This window comes from Antechinus flavipes, chromosome 4 (genome assembly GCF_016432865.1).
Source record: "Antechinus flavipes isolate AdamAnt ecotype Samford, QLD, Australia chromosome 4, AdamAnt_v2, whole genome shotgun sequence".
NCBI classification, from domain to species: domain Eukaryota; kingdom Metazoa; phylum Chordata; class Mammalia; order Dasyuromorphia; family Dasyuridae; genus Antechinus; species Antechinus flavipes.
Window position 1 is genome coordinate 29,997,267 of NC_067401.1, and position 27,066 is coordinate 30,024,332.

The 27,066-nt window shown below is 44.7% G+C and overlaps 1 protein-coding gene across 2 annotated transcripts in view; it reads left to right on the forward strand.

The window, feature by feature from the left end:
• SEZ6 (seizure related 6 homolog) overlaps positions 1-27,066 on the forward strand; it is a 75,598-nt gene that overhangs the window by 42,347 nt on the left and 6,185 nt on the right. For both annotated transcript variants that reach the window (XM_051992275.1, XM_051992276.1), the window contains exons 4-8: positions 10,076-10,271; positions 21,680-21,865; positions 24,576-24,744; positions 25,859-26,025; positions 26,747-26,941. In XM_051992275.1, the coding sequence (XP_051848235.1) occupies positions 10,076-10,271; positions 21,680-21,865; positions 24,576-24,744; positions 25,859-26,025; positions 26,747-26,941 (913 nt within the window). The remainder of the gene's footprint in view (positions 1-10,075; positions 10,272-21,679; positions 21,866-24,575; positions 24,745-25,858; positions 26,026-26,746; positions 26,942-27,066) is intronic.

A 27,066-nucleotide genomic window follows, 5' to 3' on the forward strand; every position in this document is an offset into this window, starting at 1 on the left:
GGACTCTCCTCTCCTCTGCTCTGCTCTCCCTGTCTCCTATGCCGTAGGTATAGTGAGTTCCCTCGCAAGTAGCCTATGTATGTGTGTGAGTGTGATACACAGTTTTTTCATCAGAATTCAAAAACCGTTACCAAGCAACAACAAAATTAAGAACTGCCACGTCCCCCAGACTGGTATTTCTAAAATGCCAGGCAGAAGCCCACTCCCCCACTCTTTCCTTCCTCCCCTTCCCCTTGTTGAGAAGTTAATGGAAAGATAATCAGTTGACTGTACAGATGGGACTATACAGAGGGACCTTCTCAGCATGGAAGTTAGCAGGTTGAGGATGGGGGATTGAGAAACAAAATGGGACTCAGAAGGGGGCCATTGAGTGTCATGGCAGATGGTGACTTCTCTGGTAACTTTGATTGAGCGAGTCTCTCCAAACCTTGGTTTCCTTATCTGTAAAATAAGGGGATTGATTCAGAAGAAGCATTTTTAACATGGAATCTGTGAACTTCTTTAAAAGTATTTTGATTAACAATTTCAATAGAATCGGTTTCCTTTGTCATCCAACGTATTTTATATTGTGCATTTAAAACCATGATTTTGAGAAGGAGGCCGTAGTTTTCCCCAAACTGGGGTCCAGGGGTGTTCCAAGTCACAAAAAGGCGTAGAATCCCTAGTTTAGATGGTGTCTCTATTTATAAGTCCCATAGTCCTTTGGTTGGTCTAATGAGGGAGGGATGCTTATTATACAGTCAGCCGGAAGTTGAAGTTGGGGAGCCCAGTGGTCGATGGGATGTAAGCGTCAGAAACCTGCACTAAAAAATAATGACACTTATTATATTTGCATTCAAGAAAACCGGACTCGGCTCTTCTCCCCTTTCACACGTACCCTTCAGAGTACAGGATTGGGAGAGGAAGGGCTTTTTGTGAAATCCCCTCCCTCCCGCCTTTTTTTTTTTGTTTGTTTCTTTACTCCATCAAGCCTGCCAGAGATGTCTACCTATATTAAATCTCCTGATAATAGAACACCAAAAGATATAACCTCTCATAAAGAATACGTGACTGGGAGTCTGAAGGAGGGTATTAAATCCCATCTCTGCCACAAACTAGCTACGTGACCTTGGACAAGTCACAATTTCTCAGAGGCAACTAAGACAATAAATTACAAAACAATTTTACAGTGATTTGCACCTGCAAAATGTTCTGGAAGATTCCTATACTAATGAAATCATAGGTCCAGAACAATAATAGAATAATAACAATAAATCATGTTTCTATAGCATCAGTAAGTCTTATACAAAGCTGCTTAAGTTGTCACACCAATCAGCACCAGGATGAACCAATTTCCGAAGTGTAACAAAGATGGGGTGGCCATATAGGTTAAATTGCTTAGCTTCGCATTGAGGGAGGAGACAATATTGAACTCAAAATTAAAAAGGAAAAAAGATGTTACATTTTTTTACATATAGTTAGAAAAAAAGAAAATTTTTAAAACCCTAAATGTGGAGACAGGGGAGCAAACAGGGTACCCTCCCTTCCAGGGAAACTGTCATCACAAGGCACGTGACAGGATGGGACATGGAGCTCCAGGGAGCTCATTCAGCTGGTCAGTTAAAGCTCCCTTCCCTCTCTGAACCAGGAAGCACTTCCAAAGCTCTTACCACAATAGAAAAAAAATGCAGTTAACCATCTTTTATTTTACAACCGGATGGCAGCCCCTGCTACGATCCTCCCTATCCCTTCCTTCATGCTCTGGGACCCCAACCTCCTGGGAGGTAGAGTCAACAACTGCCCCACTTCCTCTCCTACTTAATTTACTGACTGGTAAGTGGTACGTATAGAATTAGGACAGTGGAGAGGACTGGTCCCTGGTTCAAGTCTGCTTCTGCCACATACTAACTTTGCGCTCCCAGGGCCCCAAGCAGCCCTCAAAGAGTACAAATTACTCAGGGGGAAGGCAGCTGCGTTGGGAGAGGGCATTTCCTGTGCCAATAAAAATCATATGTCTAGTATGAAAAAAAAGAGACAGACACAGAAAGAGACAGAGACAGGGAGATAGAAACTGAAACAGAGAGATAGAGAAAGACAGAGACAAAGACAGAGATGAGTGAGAGACAGAACAGAGACAGAGAGACAGAGACAGAACAGAGACACAGAGATAACAGAGACAGAGACACAGATAAATTGACAGAGAGACAGAGAGAGAGAGAGAAAGAAAGACAGAGAGAGAGGGAGAGAAAGACAGAGAGAGACAGACAGAGAGAGAGAGAGAGAGAGAGAGAGAGAGAGAGAGAGAGAGAGAGAGAGAGAGAGAAAGCAAAAAGGGACCTAAAGATTATTTAATCCAACTCCTTCATTTAATAGAAGGGGAAATTGTGACCTAGAAAAGAAAACAACCCAAAATTAAATAGGTAATAAATAAATGAGCTGGGATTTGAACTCAGAATCCCTTGTTTTCTGTCTTCAACACATCTCCCTTCCCATCTTTGTCCCCTCAAATCTCTCCCAGACCTAGCTAGACCTTTGGGGGCATCTTCTCCCCAGGGACCCTGGGTAACCTTGATGGCATCCCGCATCCCTGGATCCCCACCATCTTTTGAAGAACTGGCACCAAAATGGTAAGGGAAGAAAGCCATGGGGCCTCCATGCAAGGATAGGGCTGAACCCACAGGCTGCCGGAAACTCTTTGGTCATAATTAGCGAGGAAATCAGATTCTCTCCAGACAGGCAGGCATCAGGGTATCATCCTGGCATGTTAGCAAAGCTTCTTTCATGAGGTGAGAGATGAGAGCCCAGACCCATAAGTTTCTGGTGGGTACTGTGGGTATTTGGGTGGGCACCAACCCTTAACACACCTTCCCATGCCAGTCGCCATCTCATTTCCCTCACCAGAGGGCAGCCAGTTGACACCCCTTACTCCATGATCATGATTTCCCCTTTGGAGGCTACAGTTCCATCTGCATGCCAGGGCCAGGTGCCCACCCCCTCCTCATGCTTGGCATTCCAAAAACGTGCTCAGTGCCGGCTCCCTTCCTCTACTTGGCTGGGTTCTGAGGCCATCTGGCAGCCTAGATGCAGCTGCCCAGATCTCTCTACCCTCCCACCCTTTTCCCTCTTGGCTATGTTTGCCCCCACATACTGCAGGTGGCACCGTTGGCATGCTGTGTTCATGCTCTAGGCTAGATGCCAGCTGGATGCGAAGGTCTATCTTAGCCCATCCTATGGAAAAAGGCCTCTCCCTCCAATCAACGGCTCACAACATCATGGGTCTAGAGTGGAATGGACCTTGGAGGTCATTTAGTCCAGGAATCTCGTTTCACAGATAAGGAAACCAAGGTCCAGGAAGGTGAAGGCCAGCAGAGGTTCGCAGATCAAGGAAAAGAGAAGACTTGGAAGGATCTCTTGTACAACCCCCTCCTTTTATAGATGGAGAAGCCAAGGCCCAGGGAAATGAAGCCATGGTCAAGGTTACCCAAGGTCAGAAGTGGGATTGGAACTACCCAACTCCTCTCATTCCAGAGCTAATCCTCTTTTCCTCTTCCTATCTTCAAGCCCATTATTGAGGACTTTTGGGGTCTACCATCCAATCAGTTCCAAATCCTCCTACCCACCCAGCCCATGTCTCTTGGGTCGTATGAGGAGCTCCAGCTTGCTGAAATCCAGATTCTCCTTTTCTGAGAGACTAATCCCTGACCAAAAGGAAAATGTGGTTAGTCTGACATGTCCTTGGTGACTCTGCCTTGAAGACCTGTGTTCCCATGGAGCTGAAAGGGAGACTGAAGCAAATCTGGTCATTCTGATGGAGTATTTACCCTCCTACCTCTCACACCCCCATCCAACCTCTGACTCCAAGACCCCCATCAGCCTTCCTCAGAGAAAAAGAATCATGGTTTTCTTCTCATCTGCTCAGCCATGGAAACCGTTCCAACAGCCCCTTCTCCTTAAAGATATCAGTGGCCCCAACCTGGGTGAGATGGTGGCCCACCCTACTCCCTAACCACCAGTGGCTTCTCTAGCTATAAGGTGACTACATTGGTCATTGGTAATTGTTCAGTTTAGGAAACATGCTAGACCTGAAGTCAGGAAAGTTTCAGGTTCAAACCCTACTTTTACTGCTAGTTGTGTGACCAGGGAAAAGCCCTTTAACCCTCTCTGAGCCTCAGCTTGCCCATCTGTAAAATGAATAAAATGGTGCCTGTTGTTATAATAATAGCTAACATTTATACAGTATGTGAAGGTTTGCAAAGCGCCATACATGTGTTATCTCATTTGATTTCCACAACAACCCTGGGAAGGAGGGATTACTATAATTTTACAAATGAGGAAAATGAGACTAAGAAAGGGTAAGGTCAAAAGGTTGAGAAAGAGCAAATGACTTGCCCAACTAACACTTGTATAGAAGCAGGAAATGGGTTTGGGTCTCCTTGACTCCTTGGTCGGTCCCCTACCTTCTGTACTTCTAGCAGTCATTTCCCTCATTGTGTTACTGGGTATTACAAATTTCTTGAGAGTAAGTCACCTTATCTCCAGCTCCTAGGCCCAATATTTTTCCAAGGACACAGCAGTTGCTTAATAAAGGTTTAATAAATTGAATTTCTCATGAATGAGATAGTATATGAAAAGCACTATTTAATAATGCTACTACTGATATTATAATTAGCTGGGATCCCAAGCCTGGACCTGAAATATTAAGTTCCTTGAAGACAGGGACTATATTGTTTATGGAACTCCTTGAGGATAGGGATTTTTTCCTTTCCTTCCTTTCCTTATTCCCAGCACTTGACTCACTGCCTGGTATATAATAGGTACTTAATAAGTGCTAACTGATGAGACCACTAGGTTGTGTGGTAGATAGCATGTCAGGTCTAGAGTCAGGAAGAACTGAGTCCAAATCTGGTCTCAAATGTTTACTAGCTACATGACATCGGGCAAGTCACTTAACCCTACCTCAGTTTCATCATCTGCAAAACGGGGATAGCACTCCATTTTGTGTTGTGAGGATTAAATGAGATTATAAAATGCTTAGCACAATACCTGGCACATAGTAGGCACTCTCTAAATACTAGCTATTATTATTATTGATGAATGGAGGGATGGGGGGGATGGATGGATGGATGGGCGGATGGATGGACGGATGGATGGATAGATAGACTATGAGAAAGTTGGCTTTAGATAATGTCCAAATTCTCTTCAACTTTCTGAGGCGGATGATAATCCCTTTCAGTGTTTTGCCTCAGCCTCCCAGGCCAGGACAATGGACTGTGGGTCACAGGCACTGCCATAGGTGCTTAATGAATGCTTGATGAAAAGCTCCATGACTGATGGCTTTCTTGGGAGACTTTTCTTTTCTGTGAGCAGAACCATGCCAGGAGACAGAGGCAAGTTAAAGCAAGGTCATGTCGCCTAATGGCTGCCTGCTCTAATAGTCCATCTATCCATCCCTTCACCGAGGTTCTTAAGGACATAGGAAGGCAATCCGAGGTTTCCTTTCAAGAGAACCTCAGAATCCTGAGAAGGGCTGGGGAACCAAAAGGCAGATAGTAAAGACCTAGGGAGGTTGATCCAGGCTTCCTGTTGCCATAATGACTCCGGTCTCGCTCCTTGGGGCTGAAAGCCCAACCCAGTCCTGAGATGGAGGCAGAGGACGCTCTTGCTTCCTCGTCCCCTCTTCAGTCTCCCCAGCCTCTCTCCCCTCCCTCTCCTCCCAAGAGGGACAGCCACCTCATCAGCGGCTCCTAGATGGCCGAGCCCTGAGCAGAGCTGACATTTCAATCTGTCTCTGGAGCATTTCAGACTGCTGCAAATTGCCTCAAGACTTCATCACAGCCCCATCCTCCACTCTCCCTCCTCCCCACGCCCTCATCCCATCAGGCCCAGCTCTCAGACAGGTGGCAGATTTCTGGCCAGCAAAGTGACAGGCACAGACAGGGAGGTAAGCAGAGACTGGGTTGACCAAGTAGGACTTAACCCCGGCCCATAAAAGAAGGGACCCGGCTGGAGCCTTCTTGTAGAAATGAAAGAAAAGGTCTCTGGGTCTGGCCTGGGGCCATCTTGTCTTCTGGGAAACTCTGCTCCAGTTCCCTACCTGCAGCATCCTCCCCACCCAATATTCTGAGGGCTAACGATGATGGATCAGCAAAAGATCAGAATTGGAGATAGAAGAGAATTTCAAAACCATTTCATCCAACCCTTTCATTTTACAAAGGCCAAGGCCTAGAAAATTGAAATGTTTTATCCAAGGTGACACAGGAAAGAAAGCGTCCATCCCTCTAGCTCCAGATTCAGAATTCTATTCTAAGGCACCATGTTGCCTCCTGATGATAGACTGCCAACTTGGCAGCTCTTAGATCCACGTCATCTCCTGAGGGCCTCCAGTTTTGGAGAAACCAATCAATATTTCTTGAGAAAGAGGCGACTCAGTTTCCCTCAGGAGTCTGGGCCATGTAGGTGCCAGGGGGACCCCTGGGAAGAAAAGATTCCATGGAGTATTCCTGCAGAAAAGAGGAATCAGGACCGAGAAAAAACAAACCGGAGTTCAGGAGAAAGAATGCTGAAAGCAAAATCAGAGGCCCCACAGTTGGACTATTCGGATCCTGCTGCTTCCTTGCTGTGTGATGCTAGAGAAGGGATGACTTCTCTGGGCCTTGGTTCTAGCTGTAAAATAAGGAGTCTGGACAAGAGGATTCCCAAATATCCCTCAGCTCTGTCTGTGATTGTACGACCCTTCCTATGATGATAGGAAACTGGAATCTGTTTAATTGAGTCAAAAACAATTTGGGATTAGTCCAGGCAGCAGACCAATGGGCTTCTTATTATTATGAATTTTATTAATAATAATATTATATAATATATAATTCTATATATAATATATGTTTATCTATAACATATATATTATGATACAATTATACTAAAATATAATATAATAAAATATATTATTATTATTAATGGGCTTAATGAAGGCACAAGGAGAGGGAGGCTCTAGCCCTCACTCCTTGTGAGAATATAGGGGAAGAAAGATGAAACCATCAAAGTGAGCTCCTTGAAGATATAGAAAGTTTTCGCCCTTTTTTGTATCCTCAGCATCTATCACAGAGCCTGGTACTTCACAGCTGCTAAAGAAATGCTTGGTAATTGATTGGTTGGTTCAGAAGGTCACCCCAGTGACCTCTTATTCCACATGGGCACATGGGGGATCAGGAACTGAGATTCCTCCAAAGGGAGGAAACACGCCCCACTGTATGTCAGCGACCTGAGGCAAAGTCTGGTTTGCCCCTGACTGGTTACACCTCTGGGAAAAAGACAAGGACACTAGGTAAAAACAGCTGCCAGGGAACCTGGGGAGGAGAGCTAAGCAAGTAAGGCAGGCTCCCAGGGGGCCAGGGCAGCTGGAAGCTGATTAGATATTCCTTGCTGCTGAAACGGGCACAATGGGGAAAGGAGGTGGGGCACACTAGGTGGCAGAATCCTAGAGGAAGGACATCCAGGTCGTTGCTCCCAGGGAGCTGCAGTTAACTGAGAGGTAGCAAATAAGGAACTTTTGGGTGAGAGGAGACACCCTGAGAGAAAAGGGAAGCTTTCCCATACTTTCTTCAAAGTGTTTCCCTCTCCCACTGCCCTTCAGCCAGACAGCCAACAAGTATTTATTAGGCACCTACTGTGTGTCAGACACTGAAAGGTAGTGAAAGAACCCAGATATCTCTAGGTGAGAGGAGACACTCTGAACTCCAAGATGGATTGGAGTCTTGGGAAAGAGGAAAGGGAAGCTTTCTCACACTTTCTTCAAAGTGTTTCCCTCTCCCACTGCCCTTCAGCCAGACAGTCAATAACTATTTATTAGGCACCTACTGTGTGTCAGATACTGAAAGGTAGTGAAAGAATCCAGATATTTCTGGGTGAGAGGAGACACCCTGAACTCCAAGATGGATTGGAGTCTTGGGAAAGAGTAAAGGGAAGCTTTCCCACACTTTCTTCAAAGTGTGTCCCTCCCCTGCTCCCCTTCAGCCAGACAGTCAACAAGCATTTATTAGGTACCTACTGTGTGTCAGACATTGAAAGATAGCAAATAAGGTGCTTCTGGGTGAGAGACACCCTGAACCTCAATATGAGCTGGAGTCTTGGACAGAAAAAAAAGAAGCTTTCCCACACTTTCTTCAAAGTGTGTCCCTCCCCTGCTCCCCTTCAGCCAGACAGTCAACAAGTGTTTATTAGGCACCTACTGTGTGTCAGGCACTGAAAGATAGCAAATAAGGTGCTTCTGGGTGAGAGGAGATACTCTGAACCTCAAGATGGGCTGGAGTCTTAGGACAGAGAAAAAGGAAGCTTTCCCACACTTTCTTCAAAGTGTGTCCCTCCCCCACTCCCCTTCAGCCAGACAGTCAACAAGCATTTATTAGGTACCTACTGTGTGTCACGTGCTGTGCTAAGCATTAGGGATACCAAGAAAGACAAAAACTTGCCTCTTCCCTGAGGAGGGCATGATCTAATGAGAGGACAAAGTATAAATAATTGGGACCTACAAGATAAAGGAGAAAAAGGAGGGGGTGTCTCCAGTTCTATAGTGTAATAGAAAGATACCAAACCTAGAATCATAAGAATCAGATTTAAATGCTAAGAAACGGATGCAGATGGAACCTATCCTGGACTCCAGTAAGGAACCACATCACCTCATCTTTCCCCCTCCCCCCCAATCAATAAATCAACAAGCATTTATTAAGCACCTACTATGTATCATGCATCGTGTTTGGAACCGGGAATACAAAGAATGAAACAGTCCTTGCCCTTGAGGACACAACATGCCCATATATAGGGTTATGCAAAATAGGTACAAAAATAGATTCAGGGTAATTTGTGGGGAAGGCACCAGCAGCTGGGAAAGAAGCAGGGAAGACTTCAGGCACAAAGTGGAAATTGAGCTGGGCCTTGAAGGAAACAATTCTATGAGATGAAGGCAAAGACTGGAGGAGTGAGAGACAGCCAGGTGAGGGGAAGTAAGAGAAAGTGATCCATGAAGTTAACGCATGATTGTATTAATTTTGTTTCAGCAGCCAGACTATGTAGGGCTATGCTCCTGGGTCTAAGATTTCTTCTGTCTCATCTGTTTCCCCAAAGATAATGGCCATCCTTCTTTGGAATGCTCCAAGAGCTATTTCCCTTAAGTCTCAGGACTTTCTTCACCTTTCACAGTTTCCTCAGAAGACACAACTTCCCAGTCTGTAGAATGGGGGGAGGAAGGTCAGATTTGGGAGTGGAGAAAGAGTTTGGGGGAGGGACGAAAGCAGGGGTCCTTAATATTTGTGTGTGTGTGTCATAGACTCTGGCAATCTGTTGAAGCCTATGAACCCCTTCTCTGAAGACTGTTTTTAAATGTGTGAAGGAGATAAGGAACGTAAGATTCAAAGAAGTTGGTCCATGTTTCTGTCTGTACCAAAAGCATATGGCCCCAGAAGAAAATCAGCTTTCCCTTTCTAAAGCTTCTTTTCCTTAGCTTTCCCCATCCAAGCTCTTGCTGATTTAGGATCTGTTCTCCTTGGCACTCTGGACCAAACTCCGAACATCAATAGAGTGAAAAGAGAAGCAGATTTGAAATCAAAGGACCCGGTTTTGAACCTTAGTTCTTCTACTTACTCAATGGCTTTGAACAAATTTTCCGTCTTAAATTATTCCATTCAACCAGCATTTATTAAGCTCTTACACTGTGCTAGGCACTGAGGTCCCTGATCTCAATGAGTTTACACTCTTTTGGGAATTTACAAAAAGAAGTGGGGAGAGAGAAGTGGGGACTAGGAAAATGGCCGCGCAAGAAGTGACGAAGGCAAGAGATGAATCCACAAGTTGGTCCGTTCCATTGGAGCAGGGAGTGCCTGAAGAGAATGAAGATGGGATTAAATAAGACTGGGAAGTTGGTATGGGAAGGTCTGCTAAGGCAGGTCAGCACCTTCCCAGTAACTTAATTGACACTGAGAGCTTGGACTGTCAAGAGTCCGTTGCAGAGTCCGAGGTAGGACTGGAACCTTAGTCTAGGCTTCTAAGTTAGCTCTCTGGGATGGTTGGGCAAAGGGGCTTGACTGGCTTTACTCTGTGCCCACAGGTCCAGAACATAAGCCTGCTGGAGGGTGAGACAGTGACGGTTGAAGGTATGGGAGGCCCTGAGCCATTGCCCCTGGCCAACCAATCCTTCCTGCTCCCGGGCCAGGTCATTCGCAGCCCCACCAACCAGGTGGCCATGAGGTTCCAGAGCCTCCTGCCACCCTCAGGACCAGGGACCTTCCACTTCCGATACCAAGGTAGGACCCGAGGAGGGGGGTACCTGGCCGGTGGCACGCGGTCATGTGCCTACAAGCAGATTCCTCCACTCCCATCATATCCTGGGGAGAAATAGTGGAGACAGTTATTTGCAAACAGAGATGGGCTCGCCGGCTGAGTTGCCATCTGGCTGGGGGGAGATGGCGACAGTGCCGTCTGGCACCCCCAGCATCTTCCCTTTGTCTGCCCTGGTGAACATTATTTTTCTGGAGGACAGGCCCTTCCTGGGGTTAGATGGCCCTCTGAGTGTGTCCACTTGGTACTTCTAGGCCCCAGGCTCTACTTAGGACCACTGCAGACAGCAGTGAGTCCTTCCTTGCCTTCAGTTGTAATTCTGGGAGCCCGTGGTATTCTTGGACTCTCATTATACTGCCCCCCCTAAGTCTGCCCCACTTTCCAGAGGATCCTATTTAGCAATGGACACAGTACATTGGTTAATTAACACCCACCGATGTCAGGGTATGAAGGGTCCAGCCTATTGCCTGTGAAAGACTGAGAGACAGGAGAGAATGCCCCCGAGGGGTCCCTTGACTTGAGCCTTCCCCATCCCAGAGAGGCCATCCCTTCCTGTAATCACCTGGCACCCATTCAGGGAGCGACAGCCCCCTCCTTCACCCCTCTGAACCAGCTGCATCAGGGTTAAATGATCAGGGGAGCTTTGAGGCACACTAATGGGGAGATAATTGGTGTGAGCAATTACCGGATCATTTAACATCATTAACGGCCACCTCCACAACCCGGGGCTGTGCCACAGCAGAGGGGGGCATCGCTAGGCACTCGCTGACAGGGCCACTCTTCCCCTGGGCTGAGACCAGGGTGCATAAAATCTGATCCCGGAGAGCCAGGCCCTCGGAGCCACCAGTTGGGGAGAATTAGGGGATAGCTTCACCCCCTTTCCTTTCCCAGGATAGACACAACCTTGCCAACTCACACAGGGCGATGAGAGCCCTTCGGGAGGGCCCACATGGAAGGGGACGCACGGCAGGGCAGTGTTATCTGGGAAGGAAAAGGTGGGGGTGCCGAGGAAGTGGGGTCCGCAGAGGGGCAAGAGCAGGGGGCTCTTTGGAGCTCTCTGTACGTGGAAGCTGCCTGGCTCCTGCCTCCTTAATGGCACATCAATTCTCCACCAGCCGCGGGTATAATTTCACGCAGCTCTGACCTTCATTGTCCCTGCAAATTCCTTTGCACAAAACATGGAACTTTCCCTCTGTTTGCCCAGACAAAGGCAGCTGAATAGAACCCAGGGCTGCAAAGCCTTTGGGGGAGCGGGGAAGGCAACACTCTGGGCTGGGGGGGGTAAGGCTGCACACGTGGGTGCTGCCAGGGGTGGACGAAGCTTCCACATGCCTCCTTTCTCTCCTCTTCAAAGCCCATCCCTCCAATAGCCCAAGTTGTGTTGTGTGGAGCATTTTTTTTTTGTCAATGATCAGCTCTTTCTGTAATGAGTGTAATTCCCCTAATTACAGACTGTAATTAGCCCTGATCCTGGAGATGGGAACAGGAGGAGCCTGAGGCCCACGCACTGTGTGGCTGCTGATGCCAGGCTGCCTAAAGCCTGGGTGCCAAACTAAGGAGGACGAATGGGACGGCAGAAAATGAAGCCTCCCCCCAATATCCCCAACAGGGAGACTCAGCTTCTCCTCCAAGTGGACGGGAGAGAAAGCCACATACTTGAAAGCCCCCTGCCCTAGGCACAAATGCCCATTTGCCTGGACAGCCTAGAAAAGAGGGACAGAATGCTACATCGGTCCCCAGATTCTGACCCTGTGCCTTTCTTGGGGCCTGGGTCACCCATTTCTCTGCCTCTGCCTGATTTCTGGGCTGCTATAATCTCCAAGGATTCCTTGCCAGTCCCTCCTCCTCAGCTACCAGTGGGCGATGGAAAGGAAGAGGCTACTTCTGGAACCCTCCTCCCCCTTCACCCCATACCTGGTCCAGGACTCAGCCTCAGAGATATAAATGGGAAAATAACAACAGACTGTGGTGAAGTATTCCCTGGTGAGCTGCTACCATGGCAACAGGAGGCAAATTAAGAAGGGAATGGCACTTTACCCACCATGGGTACAGGGGACTTTGTTTGGCCCAAATGACAGAGTCTAGCCTCCTGCTCCTCAATCCCCGTCCATCTCCACCCACCCAAGGAGCCCCAGTGAATGAGAAGGGAAGGAAAGATGGCAAATATGTCCCCAAGTCAGATCCTCCAGGACAGAATGTGAAACCAGATCCCCATCTCTTCCCCAATTTTGCCCCTTCCTTGTCCCATTCACTCCCAGAATACAGACTCATATTCCCCACACAGTCCTTATATAGGCCCAATTTAGGATACTTAGGATAGTTAGGTGGTGCGGTGGGTAGAGACCCTGGCCTGAGTCAGGAAGAACTAAATCCAAATCCAGCCTCAAACACTTGCTAACTAAATGACCCTGGGCTAGTCATGTAACCCTGTTTACCTCAGTTTCCTGTCAAATGAACTGGAAAAGGAAGTGACAAAACGCTCCAGTGTCTTTGCCAAGAAAACCCCAAATGGGAGTCACAAAAAGTCAGAAACAACTTTAAAATAACAAAACTGGATCGGTAAGGACTATAAAAGGGAAAAAAGCATCAGGGGGAAAAGCTACAGATTCTGACTTTCTCTTTAATGTTCTAACCAGAGTCTATGACCACCCCTAACTGAGCGGCGGTCAGGTTGTAGGAGACACCAACTGGGATAACTCGGATCTCCTAGAGATAAGAGCTCTAGAGCTGGAGAGGGTCTCAGAAGTCATATCATCCAAATCCTTCATTGTAGAGATGAGGAAACAGGCCCAGAGATATACATGATTTGCCCCAAATCCTACAGATGCAAAATGGTGGTAGTATTCGAATCCAAGTGTCCTGAATGCAGATTCTTTAGACTTTCCACCATCCCACCATTCAAGGCACAAAATGAGAGAGAAACCCAATACTTGAGTCTGGTTCTCAATTCTCCATGTAGCCCTAGTAAAAACTCTCCTGTCTATATTCTCCCCACTGGGCTCTAGAGGAATGGGCCCTTGTTGACACTATATGGCTAAGGCATGACTACTGGAGGCTAAAAGATGGCAGCCACACTCCCAAGGTTGGACACACTCAAGGCAGAACCATGTGGAACAGACAGAGATAAAGATCCAAATGTCCTGTTGCCTCCCCCAGAATGTCCTAGGGAGAGTCGGCACACAGGATGGTACAGAGAGAAAGACTCTATTGTAACTAATACAATAGACTAAATCTATCTTGGGGCCCAAGAGAAAACTCGTAAAGATTGTGAACTCCTAGGTCCCCTTTAAGGCTAAGGCACATGTGCCTCTGTCCCTTTAGACCTGAGCTGAAGCTCCAAAGTCAAATGAATAATAATAAAGAAACACTAATAATTATTAATAGCATAACAGTAATCTCACCAGTATTACAGAGGCAACTATGGAGTAATATGATAAAGTACTTACTCAGTTCTTTCTGTAGCCTATTTTTGTACCCCCAGCACTTAGCATATAGTGCCTGGCACATATTAAGTACTTAATAAATGCTTTATCTATATATATTGCCCTATCTATATATTTCTGATGGATGCCCCAAATCTTTCACACGTTTCAGCCTCTTAGGTGGGGATGGGCTGTAACTGTTCTCCCCATTGTATAGATGGAGACTGTTTCAGTCATAACTCTTCATGACCCCATTTGGGGTTTTCTTGACAAAGATACTGGAGTGTTTTGTCATTTCCTTCTCTAGTTCATTTGACAGATCGGGAAACTGAGGCAGACAGGGTTAAATGTGTGAGACAGCTAATAAGTGTCTGAGGTTCCATTTGAACTCAGGAATTCCTGATTCCAGGTCCAGCACTTTGTGCATTATGGCACCACCTAGCTGTGATTCTAAATTTAACAATTCACCAAAACCCCAAGATCTTTGTCCATTATCTAATCCCCCTTCTCCCATCACGTACTAATGAAGTTGACTTTTTGCACCCAAATTCAAGGCTTTACCTTTGTCCCCCCCATTAAATTTCATCTTCCAACATTCTAATCTGTTGAGATATTTGGGGATTCTAATTGAATCATGCAGCTTATTAGCTGTCCCTCCTTGCTTTGGATATATGTAAATTTGAGAAGTATACTATTTAAACCTTAATTCAAGTCATCAATTTAAAACACTGAGCAACATAAGGCTGAAGACAGGTTCTCGGAGTGCTCCACTAGAGACCTCTTTTCAAGTTGACATCAGGCACAAAGCTCTTTGGATCTGGCTGTTCAAATAATTCTAAATTATTCTAACTGAAGAGAAAGGAAGGAAACAAGCCTTTATTAGAAGCCTACAATGTGCCAGGTACTGTGCTAAGCATTTTATAAATATGGTCTTACTTGATCTTCACAATAATCCTCATGTCACAGTTGATTAAACTGAGGCAGGCAGAAGTTAAGGGACTTGCCCAACTTCACCTAGCTAGTTAAATGTGAGATTATTTGAATTCAGATCTCCCTGACTTCTGGTCCACTGTTCTAACCACTCTACCACCAACGTTTCTGCCTAATCATATTGCTTAGCCCACGCTTCTCTATCTCATCCATAAAAATAGCATAAGATAATTTTTTTTAAAAATCAAATTCATCGCTAAAATTTAGTTAAACCATATCTACAGAATTCCCTCAATCTGCTAATCTAGTAACACTATCAAGAAAGGAAAAGAAACTGGCATGATTTATGCTCAAAAAAGAAGCCATGCTAGTTCTTCATGATGGCCCTTTTCTAGATTTTCAATAACTGCTCCTTTAAATATATGACCTCTAATTTAACCAGGAATTGTCAGTCAGTCAATTAACATTTGTTAAGTGGCTACTTGGATGGTAGAGTGCTCTGATTAGAGTCAAGAACACTCATTTTCCTGAGTCCAAATCTGATTACAGACATTCATTAGCTATGTGATCTTGGACAAGTCATGTAACTCTGTTTGCTTTAATTTCCTTTCCTGTCAAATGTGCTGGAGATGGAAATGATAAATCACTTCAGTATGTTTGCCAAGAAATCCCAAATGGGATCACCAAGACTCAAACACCACTGAACAGCAAACGCCTACCATGAATTAGGTACTTGAGTTGAAGTCAAATTCACTTGACCATAATTTGAATGAATGCATCTTCTCTATTTAGAAAATTGGGATGGTATTTTCCCTCCTCTAAGCCTTCAATATATTTCCCACTCTCCATAATTTTTCAAAATCACTGATAAAGGTTTAGCAATCACCTTCCCCCAACACTTTCAATTCCCAGGGGTGTAGTTCATCTTGTCCTGAAGTCTTGAACACTGCAAAGTACAGCTAGGTGGTCTTTTATTATCTTTGTGCTTTTCTTGGATTGTCTTCTTTTGTTCTGTCCTTTTCAATCCAAAGGTCATTCTTCTTGGATGAAGAGCAGTAAACAAAGACTAAAGGAAAGTTGAACAGTCTTGCCTTCTTATCATTTTCCATCATCATCACTCAATCCACCAGTGGTTCTCTTCTTTCTTTTTCCCAATATAGCCAAAAAAACCCAAAATCTCAGATACCTTTTTGATGTCCTTAGTCCTCCTTCAGTGACATTTTATTCTGAACTTTAGGACTCAACACTATTTTTACATGATTTTTTTTGGGGGGGAGGCGCAGGGGTGGTGCTGAGGAAATTGGAGTTAAGTGATTTGCCCAGGGTCACACAGCCAGGAAGTGTTAAGTGTCTGAGATCAGATTTGAACTCGGGTCCTCCTGATTTCAGGGCTGGTGCTCCACTACACCAACTAGCTGCCCCTTTTTACCTGCTTTTTTATTTGTCCTCCATTACTTCCCCTTACCTTTATCATCTGTACTTACCTTGCAAAAATACAATATTGTGAGTGTTTTTCTGCATCCACCCTGGTCTCTTTTAACTATTATCCTTATGGAAATTGCTTCTTTTTTGCCTTCAGAACTCCCTTTTAAGAATTTCCCATCCCTCCTGGTTGACTGTTCAGAGATTTTCAGTTATTTCCGACTCTTCATGAGTGTGAGGTTTTCTTCACAAAAATACTGGATTATCTTGCCATTTCCTTCTCTAGATCACTTAACAGATGAGAAAACTGAGGGAAACAGAGGTAAATGACTTGCCCACGGTCATATAGCTAGGAAGTGTCTGAGGACACATTTGAACTCACAATCCACACTTATTCACAGTGCCATCTCACTGTTTCTAAGTTGACTGCCTCTATAAAAATTAAGTCATGGGATCTTCTCTTTGATCTGAACATTCTGAAGTCCTCACTCTCAAAATCTAGAGGATGTGTGAGATGCTTCTTCCCTATCACAAATTCTAAAATGAAGTGGTGACTTCCCCCAACAATTAGCTCCACTTAATTGATGAATATCAGGTTTAAAAAAAGGTAGTTCTCTTTATTAATTCTTTCATCTTTTTATGGATGAAATTATCATTAAGGCAAATCTTAAAATTACTAACTGTTCTCTTAGATAGAAAGCTCTAACAGATGTCTAAACGACTGACAATTAACAACTGACTATGTCTCCTTACTAGATTATATTCTCTGTCTTGCTTTTGTATTTGTAGTCCTGGTGCTTATTCAATCAGTAAAGTAACATTTATCAAGCACTTATTACATGCCAGGCACTGTGCTAAGCACTGGGGTTATAAAGAAAGTCAAAAGACATCCCGTGTTTTTAAAGAATTCACAGTCTAATGGGGAGTCAGCGGGCAAACAATTACATATAAAGAAGATCAATACAGGAGAAATTGGATGCAATCAGTTGAGGAGCATCAGGAAAGGTTTCTCAAAGAAGTTGGGGTTTTAGCTAAGATCAAGAATCCAGGTGGCAGAGAGGAAGAGGGGCAGCGTTCCAGAAATGGGAGGGAGGTGATGAAAATGCCCCAAATCCGGAGATGAAGTGTCATACTGAGGAACAGCAAGGAAGCTAGTGGAGAGTGTAAAATGCAAGCCACCTGGAAAGGTAGAAAGGGGCCAAGCAGATTTTATATTTGATCCTAGAGGTGACAGAGAACTACTAGAATTAATTGAATGGTGGGGGTTGGGGAAAACTAATATGGTGAGACTTTAGAAATATCGATTTGACAGATGATAAACTGGAGAGGCAGAAAGACCAATAGCCTATGGTAATAGTCCAGGAGTGAAGCGACGGGCACCTACCCCAGGACAGTCAGTGTCTCCTCAGTATCAGAGGAGAGAAGGGGATATATTTAAAAGATATTGAGCAGGCAGATGTGACAGGATTTGGCAGCTGGTTGGATATGAGGGGTAAGAGAGAATGGAGAATGTAGGATGACAGGTAAGTTTCGAGCTTGGGCAACTGGGAGGATTGGAGGTGTCCTCAACTGTCATCGGAAAATTAGAAAGAAAGGACGGTTTGAGGGCAAAGATGAGCTCTGTTTTGGACATATTGGGGTTTAAGATGTCTGCAGGACATCCAATTCAATACACCCAGTAGCCAGTTTGAGACAAAAAGCTAGAGAGCAAGAAAAATTAGGGTCGGACAAATAAATCTGAGAATTATCAATATAAAGACAGGTCAATTGTGAAAAAGAGAGCAGAGAACAGGTATAGGATGGAAGCTTGTGGGACATCTATGGTTAACAAAAGTAACCTGGATGAAGGTCCAGCAAAGGGGACTGAGGAGTGGTCAGATAAGGAGGAGGAGAGCCAGGAGAGAGAAACAGAGAAAGAGAGAAGGATGGAGTCAGAGATAGAGACAGACGGAAAGGACAGAGAGACAAAAGGTGTCCTGAAAACCTAGAGAGACAAAAGAATCAAGGAGAAGTGATCAATAATGCCAAAGGCCACAGAGAGGTCAAGAAGGATGAGAATTGAAAAAGGTCACTGTATTTGGTGATTAAGAGATCATTAGTATGGAGGAGAGTTTCCACTGAATGATGAGGTCAGAAGTCGGACTCACAGAAGAGAGTGAGAAGAAAGGAAGATCATTATTAGTTGGCACAATGCCTGGCACATCATGAACACTTAATAAATGCTTATCATTCATTCATGGGATAGTAATAGGCAATATTTATGTAGCACTTTAAAGTTTTCAAAGCTTTTTATAAATATTTCATTTGATGCTCATAATAATCCTGGGAAGTAGGTATTATTATTATCCCCTTTGAGGAAACTGAGGTAGCCAGAGGTTAAGCCACTTGCCCAGGGTCTCACAGCTGGCATCTGAGGTACAGTTGGATCTAAAGTCTTCTGGAACCAACCTTCAAGGCCATTTAGTTTAACCCCCTCCTTTTACAGATGAAGAAACTGAGCTTGATTAGTTTGCCCACGTACAAAGTATCAGAAGCAAGATTTGTACCCAGGTCCTCTGAGTGTCTCCTCCACTCCACCATGCTCACTCCTATCACACTTCCAAAACAGACTTGTGATTTTTTAAAAACCAAATCCTTCATCTGCTACTTCTTTTCTGCCTCAGTGATCTGGTGATGTGCTACCCACTGATGTGTTCCACCATGCTTCCCCTCCCACTTTGGTTTCCTCATAGGAGTGTATCTTCCTAGTACAGACAAAAATCTCAGTGCAGTTAAGAACTTTAATATGAGCTATGGAAGCTCACATTATGCTTTAATAGCTTAAAACTACATTAAGACTGTTGGGATTCTCAATATAGAATGCTACCTCACTTTTTTCCTCTCCTGAATTATTTCTTTGTTTTTAAATAAAGCCTTCCAGAGCCATACTCAAGGCTCGGTGATACAAGATGACTTTTATGGAAATGGTTTGCATCACTTCACATGTGCCTTTGCAATATAGGGAGGGTTGGTGGGGAAGGAGGAAGGGAGAGAATTTGGAACTCAAAATTTTAAAACAAATATTAAAAATCATTTTATATGTAATATAAATATTAATTTATTAATTATTAATATTAAAGTAAAATATTAATAAGAAAAAACATTTTAAGACTCAGTGATCGCTACTATCTCGAATTTGCTCCCTTTCATTAAGATCATTAATTTACTTTATTTGTTATCTACACTTTTCACATGTAAATATACACACATGTATAAATGTAAATCACAGGAGATTTCTGGAAGCTTTCCCCTCAACAAATCCACCCCTAGAGACTGGCTCTCTTTTACTTCCTCTCCATCCAGGGACTTCAATTGAGAGTGCAACCCATACAGTAAATAGCAAAGGAATAAAAATCCTGATGGTTCAATTCCTGTAAAGAGATCTTGAAATCTCCAGCAATGAACCTCTAGTCCACCAAATTAACCGAGCTATCTTATAGAATACTCTGTCTGGGACCAGATAGTTCTTCAGTTTCTGCATGGTTAGGGAATGCTGCATCTCAAGCCATCTTTTCTGAATATGGCCCCGGTCCTTAGCATCCAACCCTCTACTTTTCATCCTTGCTTCAAAGTCAGCCCAGTCCCAGGACTGATGGGACCTTGCCTGTTCTGCAGGATTTGCTGCCACCATCTGGTCACAATTAGCACGACAGTTCATCGCAAAGCAAATCATCCCAGCCCTAGGTTCCTAAGATTGGCAGGATGCTAAAAAGATTATGAGGCTAATTGCAATCTTAAAGGTCTAATCTATTTTACAGATGAGAAATGAGGAGTGTTGGCCAAGGTCACAAAGCTATTAAGGGGCAGACTTGGAACTCCTGCCCTTCCCAAGGCTCTTTTCACTCACGCATGCAGTTTCTCGCTAATAAACCCTTGTTTGTTCATCATTTGTTCATCATTGATTCCTTCTCCAGCCTCAGGAAGGACTGGGCTTCTCCCCTTGAATTATCACAAATGCAAAGGTGGTCATTCTGTTTTAAAATAAAATAAACATTTCATTGATAGTTTTTGAAAACATTGTTATTTCCCATAATCCTCTTCCTATCCCCACTCCTCAAATAGACTCCTCCCTTGTAACAAAGTAATTAAACATAATAAACTTTGATCGTGTCTGACAATGTAGGTCTCACCTTGTAGCCACAGTCTCTACCTCTCTGGCTAGAAAAGGAAATTCATTCTGTTTTAATATATATTTATTTCATAAAATAGTTCCAACTACATGTAAAAAAATTTTAACATCTTTTTTTTAAATTTTGAGTTCCAAATTCTTTCCCTCTAACCCAACCTTCCCCATTCCCTAATAAATAATATATTGATTGTAAGTCATGCAAAGTATATTTCCATATTAGCCATGTTTCATCCTGTGTTAGATGCAAAAATTGAAATTAGTTGTTGGTGACTTCAAATCTGCCCATCTCTTTATTGGGCAACACAGATGATCTTCATCATTTCATTATTTGTAAACAAATTTTGTTTCCAATGATATAACCACACATTCTTTCTCTTGGAGGTTTCTTTAAGTAAGATATTTTGTTGTTCAGAATATTTTAGATCAATGTTTTTTTTAAACTTGAATGTTTACCCATGCATAATATTCGTAGCAGAAAATAAATTGGTAAAGTACCCCAAAAAAAGAAATTCACAATATTCACCCACTTATAAACCTCATAAATGAGTAGGTTCACTGAGGGAATTCTGAATGTATAACTTTAATTTTCCATGCTAGATAACCAATTTTTCCCCTTGCCTTGTTTCCACAGTTAATAATTATAAAAATAAAGCCTTCTATTTCTCTCTGGTGGGTTTTTTTAACCTTTCCAAGCATTTTATTCTTCTAACAGCCCCCTATGAGATGGGGAGGGCAAGTTATATTATCCCTATTTGACGCTGGAAAAGTAGAGACCCATGTTAAGCCCCAGGTCACACAACAAGCTCCTTTTTATAGGAGTACCAGTTCTAGAGCTCCTAAATCTAGGTCTGCTCACTCACTCCCTCCTGAGCTCTTTCTATCAGATCTTGCTCCAAAAAGGAGCTAGTTATGAGCTTAAAGATGTAGTCTATTTTACAGATGAGAAATGAGGAGTGTTGGCCAAGGTCACAAAGCTATTAAGGGGCAGACCTGGAACTCCTGCTTCTCCCAGGGCTCTTTTCACTGCACTCATGCAGTTTCTAATAAACCCTTGTTTGTTCATCATTGGTTCCTTCTCCAGCCTCAGGGAGGGACTGGGCTTCTCCCCTCATATAACCAAACCCAGGGTTTGGGTTATAAATGCAAAGGTGGTCATTCTATTTTTAAAAAATAAAACAAAACAAACAGTTCATGGATAGTTTTTGAAAACATTGTTATTATTTCCCATTATCCTCCTTCCTACCCCACTCCTCAAGTAGACTCCTCCCTTGTAACAAAGTAAACATTACTGTTATTATGTTATTCTCTAACACTTACTCCGACTTCCCATCTCAACATGCCAGAGCATACATATTAATCAGAGTTGTTCCTCTGTCCCTTGACAGCTATCAGATCCAGACCCCAAACTTACTCTCTTTCTTTTCTCCCTCAGCTTACCTCCTGAGCTGCAGCTTTCCCCAGCGCCCAGCCTATGGGGATGTGGCCGTCACCAGTCTTCACCCCGGTGGCAAAGCCCGCTTCCACTGCACAACGGGCTACCAGCTGCAGGGAGCCAGGGTCCTCACCTGTCTCAATGCCACTCGGCCCTTCTGGGACTCCCGGGAGCCCATCTGCATCGGTGAGTGACACCCCAAGGGCCAGGACCCATTCAGGTTGGCAGCCTTCCCAAAGCTCTTAACCTATGACATCAGCAGAAAAGCCGAGAAAGTAGCCACACTTTGTGGCCACAAGGATGTGGCCTTTGGGCCCTTTTTTGGGAGTTTGGTTCAGGTTTGAAGCCAATCAATAGAGTGGGTCTAATCTCTATTGACTGGCTTCAAATATGAACCAGCCTCCTTTATAAAGATGTTAACTGTCCCTACCTTGTAGGAGTTAGTGGTGGGCAATGGGTCTACACTCCCTCACTTAGTCTCACTGTATCCATACACTGGACAAATGACAACCTGTACGTTCAGAATTTGTGTGTGGTTTTGACCAGATCTAGGATTTCACTGATACTGGGAAACTCGAAAGGAAATTCCCTCTCCCTATAGAGAGAAGCTGCTCTAGATTGTCTCAGGCACTAAGAGATTAAGTTACTTGCACTACCAGTGTGAATCCAGGTCTTTCTGATTCTGTGATCTGTTTTTCACTTCCCGTTATACATTGCCAATCAATAATTTCATAGAATGCTTTATAGTACAAATGCTTTATCTCCTTTTATTCTTACGCCAACTGGGCGAGATAAGCAAAACAGGAACTATTAACAGTCCCATTTTAGAGATGAGGAAGCAGTAGAGCCCACAGAGAAGAGGTAGATGACCTTTCAAAGATGGACAAGTTAGGTAATGGATTAGTTCACCATTCTGCAGTCTCACAGAAAAAGAAAGGACAGATAAAAAGATAGGATAGATTCTTGTCAACTTCAGCCTATCACATTTGGAAAGCAATTTACAGACTGCCCAAGCATTTGCAATCTCCCTGTGAATCTATCAATAAACATTTATTAAGTCCCATTACAGCACAGTGCTGAGTCCTAGGGGAACAAAAAGAGACCCAAGATGGCCTCTGCCCTCCAAGAGTTTACAATCTAATGGGAGAGACCACATACCAACAAATATATGCAAAGCAAACTATAGAGAGGCTAAATAGGAGATAATTAATAGAGGGAAGGCATTGGAATTGAGAGATTGGGAAAGGTAAGATTTTAGTAGGAACTGAAAGAAAGCTGGGAAGATCAGCAGTCAGAGCAGAGAAGGAGATCATTCCAGACATTGGAAGCATGCCTCAAGCCAAGGGCCTTGTTGATGATACAGCTTCCAGAAGGTCAGTGACAATGGATCATGGTGGGGAGTAAGGTATAAGAAAACTGGAAAAGCAGGAGGGACTGGATTAGATGGAAATTAAATCCATGGGAGCTGATGAGATCACCAAGTGAGGAAGTAGAAAAATAAAGCAACCAGGATCATCCCCATTTTAGAGATAAGGAAACTGAGGAGTGACTTGTCTCCCTACATCACAAAACTAATAGTTGATGGAGCCTAAAATGGTCTCAGGACTCCCAAGCCAGGGCTCTTTCCTCCATACCAACCCCATATCAAAATGTAATCTGACATAGCCAGCACAGGAGCAAATCCATAATAAGTACAAGAATTCTGCCTGTGATTCAAAGGAGTGCCGATGGCTTTGGGAGATATGATGGGATACTAGAAGGTTCATTGGAAAAGCAGGAGTTATGGGGGGGAGCTTATCTGGGAGGGAGGAGATGGAACATGGCGTCAGGAGAAAAGTATTTCATTTTTTAAATCATCAAGCACTTTTTCTCCATTCCATCTCACCTAGCCACCACTGGGGGGGGGGAAAGAAAAAGCAATATAAATCCCTTACCTCATAGAAGCACAGTCAAGCGAAAAACATTCCCGCCTTGGCCATCTCCAAAACCGTCTCATTCTGTGAATGATCTCGTTCTGTCATAAGGTGGATAGCATTCTTCCTCTGGAAGTCACAGTCAATTCCCAAGGAGATCAAATTTCAGAAAGGTCCATTTTTATAATACTGATGCAATCGCATAAATTTTCTCCTAATTCTGCTCACTTTACTCAGCATCAATTCATACAAGCCCTCCCTTTTTTCTCTGCCGCCCATCATTTCTCATAGCATCAGAATATTCAATGTCATTCAGACACCATAATTTATTCAACCATTCCCCAACTAATGGGCGCTCCCTTGGTGCTCAGCAATTTACCGATACAAAAAGAGCTGCCATAGATATTTTCCTACCTATAGGATCTTTTCCTCTTTCTTTGATCCCTTCGAGGCATGAGGCTCACCGGGGTACGGCTGGGCCAAAAGATAGGCACAGTTTAGTAATTTGGGGGGCGTTGCTCCAAATTCCTTTCCAGAGTAGCCGGAACGATAGGTTTCAAAGTCTTAAGACGGCAGAGGCAAGGGCCTCAAATCTGAGTGGAGGCAGGGAGGCTGGAGAGGAAGAAGATAGCAGGGAGGAAGGAACAGGACCACCTCACTGGCATGGAAGATGGAAGATAGCAGGAGATAGGGGCAGATAATTGGGTGAAGGAGTTTAAATCTGCTTTTATCTCAGAAGTGGTTAGCAGGGACCTGTGGGGTAAGAGTTACTGACTTAAACTCATAGATCTGGATTCAAATCCTGCTTTTAACACTTAGCACCTGAGTGACTTTGGGCAAATTGCATCAAACCACGGGGCCTCAGTTTCCTACCTGTAAAAAAGGGATGGGTTCTGAGGTGCCTTCTGGCCACAGACCTATGTTCCTATACCGTCGTGAAGCCTCCCTGTTTAATTAAACCCGGGCTTATCCTTGCCTGGCAGCTGCCTGCGGAGGGGTGATCCGTAATGCCACGACCGGCCGCATCGTGTCCCCCGGCTTCCCTGGGAACTACAGTAACAACCTCACCTGTCACTGGCTGCTGGAGGCTCCCATGGGGCAGCGCCTCCATCTCCACTTTGAGAAGGTCTCCTTGGCAGAGGACGATGACAGGTAACAAGCCAGTCCCGGGAGTCTGTCATCACTTCGTTTTCATTGCTCTTTTGTTTTTACGTTGCCTTCATTTCTGAATTTATCACTTCCCCCAGCCAGAGGGTCTCCCTTCATAAGACGGAGTTAAAAAGAAAAGAGAGGGAAAATGGGAAAGGGGCATTTCAGTAAAACTGCCAGACACCAATCCTGCCAGAGGCAGAGGGTCTGGGTTCAAATTCCACCTTGGTCACCATCTGTACGATTTGGGGCATACCTCCCGAGGGCTCAGTTTTTCATCCATAAAATGAGGGCCTGAACTGGAGACTTCTGAGGTCTCTCCCAACTTGAACTCTGAGAATTGTGCCCACAGCGTATTCAATATCCCATATCCATTGTCCCCCACCTTCTGCAAAGAGAGAAGGGGAAGGTCTTTTTTTCCAGTTTTCTCTGAGACTGAGCTTGGTCGTTATAATCACCCAGATGGAACTTTTCCGAGGAACATTTAAAAAATGCTTCTTTTTGTGCCAGGCACTGTGCTATGCCCTAAGAGAGATCAAAACAGAAAGGAGATTCTCCCTGCCCTAAAGGAGCTTACATTCTATGAAGGGAAACATTATTCAGCTAAGTAAATTAAAATATATGTGAGGCAAACATTAGGAGCTGGCAGGTGGGGGCAATCACGAAAGACTTCATGTAAGAGGTGGCCTTGGAAGAAATTGAGGATTCTGAGAAGTTCTGAACCCTGACCTAAGAGCCCAGAGGTTTGCCCGGCTCATTTGTCAGTCTTTACTAAGTTCCCAGGACTAGCCCTACAGGCTGGGGAGGACAAACTTTCTCTTTCCCAATACCCTTGTAGCTAAAGATTTTGGGCACAGTGCCTTCCAGCCTCCTCTGTGGGAAGGGGGAAAGATGAAAAAGTACTAATCCCCTCAGCTTTAGGGCCTTCCAAAAACACTGCCCCATAGTTTGTAAGTGTTGTGTCTATTCCTCTGTGTAGGTGTGAGCTATTTGCAGGCAGCCTTTATGTCTCCCCAGCACCTGCTATGATGTTTGGCTTGTATACTGTAGGTGCTTAATGCGTGCTTGTTGGGTGGTTGATTGATGGATTGATTGCTGGGGGGATGCGTATCCCTAGACTCATCATCCGAAACGGAGATACGATAGAGGCTCCCCCGGTGTATGATTCATACGAGGTTGAGTATCTGCCCATCGAGGGCCTGGTCAGTGCTGGTCGCCACTTCTTCGTGGAGCTCACCACAGACAGCAGCGGGGCAGCAGCAGGCGTGGCACTGCGCTATGAGGGTGAGCCAGGCTTCCTCGTCTGCCAAGGGGCCCCGTAGCTCTGCCTTCCCCCTCGTTCTAAACTCTTCTTTCTGCCGACTGACCATCTCTATCATTCAACTGTCTCTGTCAACTTTCTGTCTCCATAACTCCTATCTATGATCATCCACTTCCTACCTTCAGTCTGTCCCACCCTTCTTCCTCTGCCTCTTCTTCTCCTACTCCTCCTCCCTTTTCTTCTTCTCCTTCCTCTCTCTCTTTCCTTTATCTCACTCTTTTCAGTCTCTCATCTCCTTTCTTTCTCATATTTCTCTTATATCTCTATGTAATTCTCTCTGTGTGTCTCTGTCTCTCTTTGATTCCCTTCCACCATGTTTTACCTAGCTCATCCCACCCCCAAAAAGCCAAATTTGGGATTTGGGGAGCCATCTTCAGTCACTAAGATCCCCAAGATCTCTGGTCAAAAGGGATAATTTCCCAAGAGTTTTGAGGGTTTAAACCCAGATCTCAGATCTTCCTATATTTCCTTTATCCTGAAGAAAGTGCAAGGGCTTCACTCTCTCTGTCTCTGGTCCACTCCTAAGACCCCCAGGATACAGCTTCTTGGGCTGTAGAATGAGAGACAGTATAACAAATTCAAACGGCTGGTGCTGTGGCCATTCCCTAGAATCAGGTGCCGGGAGGGCAGAGAGGGCAATGGGAGTCAACCCCTGTCTCCTGAGGCAGCCCCCGTGGCTTGCAGCCTTTCAACAGGGCCACTGTTATGAGCCCTTCGTGAAATACGGAAACTTCAGCAGCAGCGCCGCCTCCTACCCTGTGGGGACCACCGTGGAGTTCAGCTGTGACCCTGGCTACACCCTGGAACAGGGATCCATCATCATCGAGTGTGTGGATCCCCACGACCCCCAGTGGAACGAGACCGAGCCTGCCTGCCGAGGTCAGCAATCAAGGAAAGGCCAGGGAACCACAGACAGGGGTTGCCACAAGAGCAGAGTTGTGGGTGGGCGCCCTGAGTGCTGGGGAGGGGGCTGAGGATCACTGAACACGGGGGCAAGATGACTG